The following is a 12,512-nucleotide window of genomic DNA, read 5'->3' as shown; positions in this document are numbered from 1 at the left end:
TCGAGATACGATTCGTGATTTTTATTTAAAAATTGACCGATCCGATCTCATGCGCGAGATACGATTCGTCGATTTATTTCCAAAATTAAATGGACATGGATGATATCTTGCTTGATTTGTTGCAGTGCTATTCTCGATGCCTTTATTTGATTGCTCCCGTAAGGGAAAAACCCAAAAAAAAAAAAAAAAAAATTGAGTTAGGTTAAATGCATGTTAGGATGTTACTGGTTTTAATGTTATGTTGCATGTTTAGGATAGAAATTTATTTCGAATTTCTTAAATAAAAAGACCAAAAACATTAATTTAGGATATCATATTTTCTTCTCATTAATTTAAATTGCACGTTTAATTATTTGGCAATTTTAAATTTCGAATTTCATAAAAAATTTAGAATTATGGCATTTTTGCACGTCATTGCATATTATGATAGATTGCATACTTATTAGGAAAATAAAAATCATGTGCACGTTTTATAGAATTAGGTTCATACTATGCACGTCATTTAGTGATTTTTGCTAGGCCCATTTAATTAGAAATTACATGTCATTAGAATTAGGTCATTTAGTTAATATTGCATTGTATATTGCATGATTTTCATTCATTAAGTGAAAACAAAACAAAAATTGCGTGTTAATTAGAAACCATATCTAGGGCTGTTGATGTGGATTTTAATTTAACATTGCAGATCTTTGTTGCTTTGAGGTAAGTCCTGCAATTTATTTATTGCTTTACTTGGGTGTTAAATTGGTGGTTTGCGCACCTGCATGAACACCTCGCATGTTAGGAATTAGTTTAAAATCAATTCAAGCTGCCTGCAAAACCTTTTTTTTTTTTTAAATAAGAGAAATGGTACCGAAAGGGCGTTAGAGAAATCTAGCGTAATCAAGTCCCCGTACCCATAGTCTCTGGTTCGTAGAAGTAAAGTAATTCTCCCGTTATTTTACTTGGGTTTCTAATCGACCCACCAAAAAATAGATTAGTGGCGACTCCTAGTTAAAATTCAATTGCATGTTAACAATTCAAACCTAAGTCGCGAATTGGTATGGGCTTGGGAGAGCCCGAGTTAAGTCTAGGCTTAACAATCCATTAGCCAAACCCTAGGTGGTTCACACCCCGAAAAATTGGTCGCGACACCCCCGTATTACCATGCCCCCTCTTTAGCACAATGGAATCAAATTCATGAAAAAGAGAAGGCAAGGTGCTATAGTTGCTGCCTCCGAGAATATATCTAGACCTGTAATTTTAAATTGCCATTACTCTCAAATATTCAAAATTTATCTAGTTTGTTCACAAAATCAATGCTATCAATGTGCAGAATAGATGATCCAGTAGACATTTGATCACAGTTTTCAAATTTCTAGTAGAGGAAAACTTCAAATATCTTACATCTTAATCTTTCTCTTAATCTTCATAGAGGATTCTCTCATTCATGTGTGAGAAAACTCAAGAACCGTTTTAACTTGGCTCTTCATTGGTAATGGGAGAATCCTCATTGCTGTTGTTTAAAATAATACAATTAGAACATCTTGGCTGTAGTGGTAGGATCCTCATTGCTGCTAGTAGTTATCCTATTTCAACTGCTGGCATAGATGAAGGGACCTCTATTAAATGCATACAAAAGCAAAAGAAGAAAGCACAAAATTGTGAAACGTATGGAAATAACAGAGTTCAATAGAAGATTGCATAATGGAACTCAATAAACATCCATGTAGTTGAAAAGAAGACTCTTACAGTCTGTTAAAAAGTGCCGATGCACTTATCCACAGCTTGCCCTTTTACTGATATGGATTGAAGAGAACAAGTCGTTGTTGTAGCATCAACAATATGTCTTGCCAAAGCCTGGACATCCATGTAAAAGAACATTTCACCATGGTGTTGAAGGAGCTTGCGCAAAAACATTTTATTAGCAAATGTAAAAATGATAGACACAAAGATCAAACATGTTTATTTAACAAGTTAACAGTAACCACATTATAAGCATAGAAAGAGAGAGAGATGAGGAAAGGTGCAATAAGTCAGCTAAAGGAATTAATAAAATCTAGGCTTCAACAACACAAAGGTCCTCTTTCCTAACACTAGAAATTACAAAATGCACAACTTGATGTAGCTAAACCTAGTCTTCAAAGAAATAGTGGATTGACCATATAGACAAGTTTACTCCAATATCAATTGTCTCCCAGCATGAATTTCACGCATAAATTGGTAAATACTAGAATGAAGAAAGATAGTTCACAAATCACACCGTGACTCAAGACTTGAAGCTCCTCCACTTCAGTTCAAAAGTAACTAGAAAAACACCTCCGCTTCTTCGTGAAGGAAATAACTAAATCACTCATATTGCATAATATGTATCAACAATTCACTCTTCTGCTACCCAAGCATTAATTCCTTTATTTCAGTCCTCATAAATCATGATTGTTCTTTACGGATATTAAAAACACTCCATAAGGTGAGACCAATAGTCTCAAGTCTCAACCAACTCAGCCTTACAACAAAAACCTAGCATTTGTTAGCATCTTTAGTGTGCTTACTATCTAAAAGTTCCCTTCCACTTTATCCATTTTTTCTAAGCAAAACAAGTGCCACGAAGCATGTCAATCCCGACGTTATGCTGGTGCGCAACATAAACCAACAAAGTATCACCATCGTCAAGTCAAGGCAAGTCAAAGTATCACACGTTCATGATACATGAAAGAGGATATTCCCTCAAAGACAATAGGATGAACGAATGCAAGAGGTGGTTATAGAACCAAGATAAAAGGTTAGCTGAAGGAAACTCACAAAATATGACACAACAAAAAAATGAACTCTAGTTCTATGGACTTACCATCATTGACTTTCTTTGCCAATTGAATGATACATATCTTATCCATCTCTATTGAACCTCGGGCAATCATCGACTGTGAGTCGACAAGATTTTGGCACACCCAGCACCCTCTCTAATGATTTACATCCCCAGAACCTCAAACGTTTCAGATTTTGTAGATTAGAAAGATCAGATTTGTTTAACCTTTTGATAGAATTGCAATACCAAATAGACAAATTCTGCAATAATTTCAATTCTCCCAAACCCTGAATCTCAATTAGCTGAGGCAATTGGATCAGGGACAAACACTGGATCTCCTTTAAACAAGGCAGAACGGGCAACGTCTTGAGCAATGGACAGTCAAACATTCGCAACTCATTGAATTTCTGTAGCTCTCCAAGCACCTTGAATCGAATCTCTCCCGGCGAATATCCATTAATAGATAGCTTCGACAAATTCCCCAAGTTGGAAAAGACTGACCAATCTATCGGTGACTGGACATCGCATAACCACAAATCTTGAAGGCTGGATGGGAGCCCGATAGGAGATTGGGGCTCAGCATAATTTATGCTGAGGCTTTGTAGCTGTGAGAGGGAATTGAAATTGGTTGGAGGCAAGGTCATTTTTCCAACGCGAAGGGCCATTCGTTTTGGAGTAGGTAGTCTCACGATCCCTTGTGTGTTGGGTTCTTCAATTGAATAACCAATTATCATAAGGTCAACTAAATTGGTTAGGTTTGAGCAATCGGGGATCGTGGTCAACGAATCCGATATGAGGCTTAAAAAATTTAGACTCTTGGGAAGCTCTGGCAACTGTTGGATTGAATCACAAAACAATAATGAAAGCATTTGGAGATTTTTAAGCTGATTGATCGTTGTGGGCAATCCACTAAAGCGACCTTTGCATAAGTATAGATATTTCAATGAGGATAGTGCCCCGATTTCACTTGGAATTTGCCCCACCAGATGTTCAGAGCAAGCGTCTAACTCTTCCAAATTTTCCAACATTCCTATGGTTTTCGGAAATTCACTTATGCAATTATCATTGAGATTTAGTACCTTTAACTTTTTGAGATTTCCAATACAATCAGGTAAGCTCCTGATTCTTGAATCGCTCAAATCCAACTTGACCAATGATTGGAGCCTCCCAATCGAGTCTGGTAGCTTTTCTAGATAGGAATTCCGAATGCGTAAAACTTTCAACCTTTCAAGATTTCCAATAGAATGAGGTAATTCACTGATTTTTAGATATCGAACATCTAGCTCAAGTAATGAGTCCAATTGTCCGATAGAGTCAGGAAGCTTTTGAAGTTCCTTGCGTGGCAAGATTAGGGGCTTCACCTTTGCTAAATTGCCAATCGAGTGGGGCTTCATTGAGGGTGTCTGTTCTATTCTTAAAACTGTCAAAGATTTTAAACCGCCGATGGACTCCGGGGGCGACTCAATAGCTTTACTCTTTATCTCTAGGTAATCGAGATGTTGTAGGTTGCCGATGGACTTGTCAATCTTTCTTAGTCGAAGGCATCTAAGAATCAATTTCTCAAGTTGCGAGAGTATAGAGAACTTGGGCGTCTTTCTAAGGAATGGACAATCCTCGAGTTGTAGGATTTTCAGCTGTTTTGCTACCTATAAAGTAATTGAGTCAAAACTCATAAAAGAGGAAGAGTAAATGTAATGCAAAAGGATGTTGTGAGATCATACCATGATTTGACACCATCCTCCCCAATTTTCAGTAACGTTATTCCCAGATAGCATGAGAATCGTTAAGTTCTTCAACCCGAAGTTGGTAGCTCGGAATTTTGAAGGGCAATTGCTCCAAGAGAGCCATCTCAACTCAAAGAAAACATTCTTAAAGTCTCCTTCAAAGTTTCCGTGGTCCAATTGAAGGAACCTAAGGTTGACCAAGCCCTCAAATTGCTTGTGCTTAAATCTGTACATCTTATTGGGGTCAGGTGTACCAAGATTGAGTGCCACTATGTCTTTGGTTCCCTAGAAAATAAAAGTAGCAACCAATGAGTACATATGTCAATTTGACTTGAAATTAGATAAAAGGTAATGACGTTAATGGATGCACTGAAAAACATTTAGAGGTAAAGATTACTGTTTCTGTCTGAACTACACAAAAGGCATCCTTGGGAGACCACAGCCTGCTACCCCTCAGATGGATTTCGCCACTTTTTGGGTGGACAATATTCCTTCCAAGGTCTTTAAGTTGGTCGTGCATCCATAGTTTACCATCGCTAGATATCTTTATCAGAGACATATGTTTGAGGATATTGACCTCGATTTCGGTCGGATACCCAAAAATTGCATCCCAATATCTAACTACAACTGTTTTCTCTTTGTTAAAGCAAAAACATGCGATATCGAGATAAATTTGTTGTTGATTAAGCTCTAATGCTTCGTAGCTTATCATTAGCTTCTTCTTGACATCCTCATTCATCACCTTCTTTAACTTACATAGTGCATCTTCCCATGTTCTTCGGCATTTTCCGCGAAGTGTGGAACCTACAACATCGAGAGCTAACGGAAGTCCTCCAAGTGTATTGATTAGCTTATTTGCAATATCCATGTAATCAGTTGGAGGCTCGGCACATCCCAAGGCACGCTCACAAAAAAGTTGAAAAGCATCATGTGAATTCATCTCTGGCATATTGTAGAATGAAAATTGTCCGCTAATAGAGGCTAGGACATTGGCATCCTCACCTTCCTTTACTAGGAATTCAATATTCCTAGTTGTTATGATGATTCTACTACCCCCACCAAACCAGTTGGGCTCACCGGCAAGTCTCATGATTTGGTCTCGATTGTCGATATCATCAAGAACAATGAGAACTTTCTTGTCATGAAATCTCATCTTGATCATGTCAGCCCCTTCATCAATGAAGTATAGGTTTCTGCAACTCAAATGGAAAATGTCGGACAACAATTTCTTTTGTAAGTTTATTATATCATGAGTCCGAACATCCTTAAGAAAGCAGCAATATCTCTGAAATTGAGGGGAGATTTGTTTGAAGACAGCCTCAGCTAGTGTCGTCTTTCCGATGCCACCCATACCATAAATCACGATAAACCGTACATCAAAAGCTTCTAGATCTAACTGCTTCATAATCTCATCCGTTCGATCTTTAATTCCCACCAAATGAGTAGGCACATTTGTCCTTCTTGTCCATAACAGACTTGAAACCTCTTTGACTATGAGATTCATAAGTTCATATAGGCTGCCACATGCATAACATGCAATCATCTTAGATTGAAAAACCATAAATATGGAAACTGTGCACACATTACATGGTAGTAGAAGGTCATCATCAAGTTCAAAATAATTTGCTTTAAAATAAACCAACATAAAAAAACGATCTTTCAAGCTGTGAGCCATTTAAAAAAAAAAAAAAACAGATGTTTTCAAGAGAGGTGGAGGAGGGACTTTATTCATGGTTGAAAGCTAATGCTATCAAGGTTCTGTGGTTTAGTCAATGATGGGAAAATGTTATTTCATGACAAGGGTCTAATTGGGCTTCGACTAGAAGTCACTCCGGCAAATTGTGACTAACTAGTGCCGTGAGCCATTGTGTTGAAATAGGTTGTGGGCCTTTGTTCCATTCTATGGGAAAATTATGAAATCAATCTTAAATTTATTGTACGGATGTCAATTCAGTCATAAATTTTTCAATTTCAATAATATTGTCTTAAACTTTTACACAAAATTTCAATATAATCCTTCCAGTCAATGTCCATAAAAAATTGTTGAAATGGCAATCTTCAAGATGTCATTTCAAGTAAAATTGTCCATGTTAGCTTGCCACATAGGACAATGGTGATGAATAGATGTCATGTTAGTAATTTAATTTCTTATGGCAACTGGGCGGAAAGATTATATCAAAATTTAACGCAAATACTTATGACCACATCGACAAAATTAAAATGTCTAGTACTCAAATGTCATGCACAATAAATTTAGAACTAATTTGATAGTTATGCCTCCACTTCACTTTATACTTTTTCACACCGGTTGGTTTCTTCTCGTCACACACAGCTAATAACGAGACCTCTAGAAGTTTGACTAAATATTAAGTCCTCGGTAAACTTGGTCTTGATAATCTCTTCAAGCAATAGGGATGAGTTTGAAGGTTAAAGGAAAAGAAAAGATCTCACCCGCAGTTGCCTTGGATATAGGAAACAAGAATACTATCTCAAAAGCATTTTTCTTAACGTTCACATGGAGCAGAATACTAACCGAAAATGAGGAAGATTTTCTAGAATATATATCAACCTTGATTCGAGTTACCAACAAACATTTCTCCAAATAGGTTAGAAATAATTTTAGGTTACCCATTCTTTTTATAATATCGGTAATGGCAAACTAGTTGATACTTTAATCGGAAAAATTTTGTGAGTGACTCAACTTAGGATTGGCAATTTAACAACAGATTTTGTTGCCTAATAATGTTCGTAACCAGTGCAAATAAAAGTTGGTGTGTTATTAACGAAAGTTGTTATGAGGGTTGATAGTTTTGAAACAAATAATAAATACTGATAAGTAGCTCAAATAAGAATGGGTAGCTAAAACCGGTTATTAACTTAATTAGAGATTAGTTAATGTGACGATTATATTAGAGTTAGTAATTCGGTACAAGATTTGGTAATTTTGAAATGTGGAGTAAACAATATGGTAAGTTGTACAGAAGTTGTAAATCGGCAAACAATATAATGAACTTAGTAAATGATTCACATAAAAGCCGGTAAGCTAAAACTAGTTTGTAAAACAATGGAAAAAGAAGTTCGCAAGACACAAATAAAAGTTGATAATTTCATATAAAAACTGGTAACTTTAAAATTAGGATGTGCATGGAGCATGGGAAATCCGCGCTCCGCAGTGGTCTGCCCTGGATGAGGCAATTTTTTTTAGGAAATTTTTTTCTCAAAACATTGCCTCCCGGTGAATTTTACACGACACAAGTTGCGCATGGGTAGTAATACGTTAGCCCTTCCCGTTCTCGGGGATTGAAACTATTAATGCGTTTAACGAAAGATAGAAATAGTAAGGTTTAATGAAGAAGAATGTAGGTAAATAGAGAGTAACGGCTAGGGTTTACTGCAAAACTATCACAAACTAGGATAGAGGATTGCTACATATTTCAAGGTAATTTACAATTGTTAAAGTACTTATCCTTTTTCTAGAGGTTTCTAGATTCCTCCAACCATAGCCACAACTACTTAGAAGTCCCCAAGGTGAATTTTTGGTTAATTAAGATTTGAGGCCATGAATAGGTTCATGTTTAAAGCAAGAGCAAGAACCAAATCTTTTTTTTTTTTTTTTTTAACATTCTACTATAATTCAACGGTAGAAGAATGCTCAGTTTAAGGTCGCAAATCTTCTCTATGCACAATTGGTCACTAGAGGAGCCTATGCCCCACGCCCCACCACGATGAAAACAAAAGCCCAACATTGATACTAACCAAGAATTATTGTAATCAGAAATATACTAGAAGATTGAACCTCTAACACTTACGGAGATCTTCTTTTGTGTTCCTTTGGATAATAGCATAAAAATATATTTGTAATATTCGGTCTTGTATATTCAGACCAACTAGATAAACCATGACCTTTGGCTTCCTCTTATGAGGTTGTAAAATTACCACCATAAAGAAGCTCCATTATTTTTGTGTAAATCGGGGGTGCGACCCATAATTATCGTGGAAACATTAGCAAAGCATATGAATTCCCTAAGGCCAAAACCCAATCTATAAGGATTGGTTTCTTCCTCTTGACCGTAAGTTTTTGGATATCGCATAGACTAAGTCTATGCTATAATTTCTCTATGTTTCCCACACATTTTTACGTCTCCCCAAAGTACATCAAACACTAACAAGTATGAACTAATAATAACCATTAACAACACGCATAGAGAAGCTCCTTGCTGAGCTCTCCTATGTTGGGCCGATTCTTCCTCAGCTTTCATTAGTATAACAAAAGGAAAGAAGATATAATATTAAACTCAATCTAATTTTTCAGGCAAACATCATAGGCATAGGGTCGGGGAAAAGTGTAACACAAGTCTTTAACTTTATGTATGGAATGCAACTGAAGTTGAGAAACTTAAATGTTTTTATTTTTCACACATATATAGTCATACTATATTATCACATCGTAGATCTTCATGGATATCTTGGTTTTTTTTTTTTCATTATATCTTAATCAATTAAGTTGATATACCTTAACATTAATTGTTATCAAAACTTGGTTTTAAAATTGAAAAGTCAATTTGTGCAAGAAACCTCGCCTTCTGAGCAAAAATTCTGACTACCTCATTGCGTCAAATCCAACCAAACATTACATAAGGTTGGACAGCAGCAAACTGAATCTAATTTTTCTTTGAAGGAACAAGAAATTGAAATTGTCAATAAGAAAATAAAGTCGACGGAGAAGCAAACGATACCCATGATCTTTTAGTTTCCTTCCACTGATTTTGGTAACCTCTCTTAAAGCCTCCTCCCACTGCTTTGCTAAATCCTCCCCAGAGTCGTTCTTGTGCTTTTGGAAGGCATCCTTATATAAATCGGTCTTAAGCTTGACATCATCCACGTCCACGTCGTAGAAGATAGGGAGAATCACTTTCTCATCATTATCTCTCGATAACTCCACTATGCGTGCCAGCTCATAAAGGCACCACTTACTTGAAGCATAATCTTTGGAAAAAATCGGGATATAAATTCTAGAGTCATTGATTGCTTGCAAGAGACCACCTTCAATCTTTTCACCAAATTGGAGCTCTTCGCTGTCTTTAAAAGCGCGGATCCCTGCGCAGATCATGTCTTTGTAGAGACAATCAACGATGGTGGAGCGGGTGTCAGATCCTCTGAAGTTCAAGAACACCTCATAGTTCCTCCCCGATCCTTCATCACGGCTACTGCTTGCTGGAGCTATCGGAGCTGACCCTTCTCCCTCCCACTTTCTCATCATTCTGGTAGGACGATGGAGTGATTGATCTCCGAATTGAGTCTGCCTAGTGACTCGGAAAGTTTGAGTCTGATCCTTGCAACAACTTGACGAAGCAACGGAGTGAAATCACTCACTTCCACTACGTTTGCTTGGAAATGACCTACGATCTTCCTTCATAAGCAAACAAAAGCATTGAGGCTAAGTTGAGGAAATAATTGATGAAAGTCGTCCAAGAGGATGAGGTGGTCTCGGAAATATAAGTTACGTGTTGATGAATGGTTAAATGTTGGATGTAGCTGGACCACTTAGAATGAGTTTCACTTGCCAGTACTTTGATACTATGCGCCATTTGTCTGGAAGCCACCTGCGGCCTTCCTTCAAAAATCAAAGAACCCAAAAAGCCATTCATACTTGAAATTATTCACTTTTGCAATAAAGTTACATGAAGCTGAATATAGACTATTATTACCCGTTATGATTGCACTTTTACGCTAGATTGAACGATGACAAAAAGAAATTGCTCGCCAATTGAAATTTTACATCAAATAAAATTGAATGCCGATATTTAAATCAAATGCTGATTCTGTCAATATTTGATTCGTCTCTATCATTTTTTATTGGTTGATTTGGCATTGACTCATATTTGCTTAATTGGACGTTGATCTCTTATGGAAATTGCAAAGAAAATGTGGGTCCTCGTTCACAATTATTTCAACAAAGTTGAGATTCTTCAAATATTTTATTCTCGAAGGTATGACTTTTATGATTTTTTGATGATATCAACTGCAGTTTCCCAGTATTTTTCAGGGCCTGAAATTTCAAAACAGGCTTTGCCGATCTTGTGAGTGGGTTGCCATCTCCAAACGGAACTTGCAAGTATCGATATCTTTATGTGTACTTGTGTGAACACATGAATTATGAGCCTATTTGCCGTGTGATTTGGCAATGCTTAGACCATTGCATAACGAGCGAATTGACTAGACAAAACATACTTCTGTGCTTTCTCTTTTGCCTTCACAAGAGGGTCAGACAAAGACTTCAAGATTGACTTGTGTATAATATAAGCAAAGAAAAAAGGTAGGTTCAATTTTGTTTCTTAAGGAAGTTCATTCTCTCTCCTAACTCAAATAGGCTTCATTAGATTAGACTTACCAGTATTCAAGTCCCCATAAATCGGGTCTATCAAATTCATTAGTTATATAAATTACAAAAATTAATGGATATGATTGCATCGATCCATAGATTATGTAGCCAAGTCCTCACTATCGCCAAGATTTGTTGTATATCTCACAATTCATCTAGGCCAAAGATTTCATAATATATTGGAAGCAGAACTCCGAGCTCATTCATATTCAATTTTGGATCCAACACAATACAGACTAAAAGAACAAGTGGAATGTCTGCTGATATTGTCTTGAATTCCACAAATTCAATCGGGATGCACTTTAGGAAAGTGGGGATCTAAAGATCTATTTATTTCAGCAATGTACCTTGTACTCTTGACATACGCTCAAATAAGAAATCGTCTCTCTCTCTCTCCCGTGGACGTAGGCGGATCTTTCGCCGAACCATGTAAATCTCCGTGTTCTTAATTATTCTTGTTTACTTTTCTCATCTAGTTAGGGTGTTCTTCCGCACAACAAATGGTATCAGAGCAATCCAGGTTCTCTATTCCTGTATTGCGACTTCTAACTAGATGGCTGAAAAAGGTTCAACCGTTCGATTTGATATTGAACGATTCACTGGGAAGAATAGTTTTACACTATGGCGGAGAAGGATGAAGGACCTGTTGATTCAACAAGGTTTATCAAAGGTTCTTCTGGGAAGATCAAACAAGCCGAACACCATCACTGATGATGATTGGGCTGACATGGAGGAGAGGGCATGCAGCGCAATCCGATTGAACCTATCGGATGAGGCCCTTCAATATGTAGCGGAAATCGAATCTGCTCTGGAGATATGGCTCAAACTCGAAAGCATTTATATGACGAAATCTCTTACGAACAAGTTGTTCTTGAAGAAGAGATTGTATTCACTTAAGATGAGTGAATGAGGAGATCTGTTGGAACACCTTAACGTGTTCAATAAGATGATTAGTGAACTTACAAGCTTGGAGGTAAAGTTTGAGGATAAAGACATAGCTCTTCTACTACTGGCATCGTTGCCGGATTCGTTTGACCACTTGGTGACTACACTCCTTTATGGAAAGGAAACCCTGGAGATCGGAGAGGTGACTGTTGCCCTAATTTCAAACAACACTCGAAAAAGGGCAAGTAGTTCAAAATCTTCAGGAGAGGGACTCTTTGCAAAGGAGAAAAACAATCAAGGAAGAGGAAGATCAATGGATCGAGGATCGAGCGGTAGGGGTCGATCAAAATCCAAGGGAAGGTTCAAAGGAAGATGCTACGGGTGTAATCAGGAAGGGCATACCAAGAGATTCTGTCCAAATAAGAACGAGAAAAAGAAGAAGAGCTCAGATGAGGCAAGTATAGCTGACATCATTGAGACCAATGATGGGGACGTCTTGTCCATATCATCGGGGAATGACACCTTTGAAGATTCGTGGATCATGGACTCCGGATGCACTTTTCACATGTGTCCTCATCGAGAAGCCTTCGATGAGTACAAGACATATGATGGTGGTTCGGTTCTCATGGGTAATGATACTTCAAGGTGCAAGGTTTGTGGGTGTTGGAACCGTGAAAATCAAGATGTTTGATGGCATGATTAGAACCTTGCAGACATACGTCATGTTTGGTCTAAG

General features: G+C 37.3%; 2 protein-coding genes across 3 annotated transcripts in view; both read right to left on the bottom strand.

Annotated features, from left to right (window-relative positions):
• Nucleotides 1-1,719: 1,719 nt before the first annotated feature.
• LOC104444661 (disease resistance protein RPV1) overlaps nucleotides 1,720-12,512 on the bottom strand; it is a 90,907-nt gene continuing 80,114 nt past the window's right edge. Inside the window, exon 5 of one of the 2 annotated variants that reach the window (XM_039313063.1) lies at nucleotides 1,720-1,839. The gene's annotated coding sequence lies outside the window, so the exon portion shown is untranslated. Of the gene's footprint in view, nucleotides 1,885-12,512 lie in introns of both variants that reach the window. The other variant, XM_039313064.1, reaches the window with a different exon arrangement.
• LOC104443056 (disease resistance protein RUN1-like) lies at nucleotides 2,866-9,769 on the bottom strand. Its single transcript, XM_039313551.1, has 4 exons — nucleotides 9,246-9,769; nucleotides 4,907-6,026; nucleotides 4,507-4,794; nucleotides 2,866-4,431 (listed from the first exon to the last, which is right to left on the bottom strand). The coding sequence occupies exons 1-4, from the start codon at nucleotides 9,767-9,769 to the stop codon at nucleotides 2,866-2,868; spliced, it is 3,498 nt and encodes a 1,165-aa protein (XP_039169485.1).

This window comes from Eucalyptus grandis, chromosome 5 (assembly GCF_016545825.1).
Source record: "Eucalyptus grandis isolate ANBG69807.140 chromosome 5, ASM1654582v1, whole genome shotgun sequence".
Classification (NCBI taxonomy): Eukaryota; Viridiplantae; Streptophyta; class Magnoliopsida; order Myrtales; family Myrtaceae; genus Eucalyptus; species Eucalyptus grandis.
Note: the sequence above shows the minus strand (reverse complement) of the source record. Positions and strands in the feature narration are given on the sequence as shown.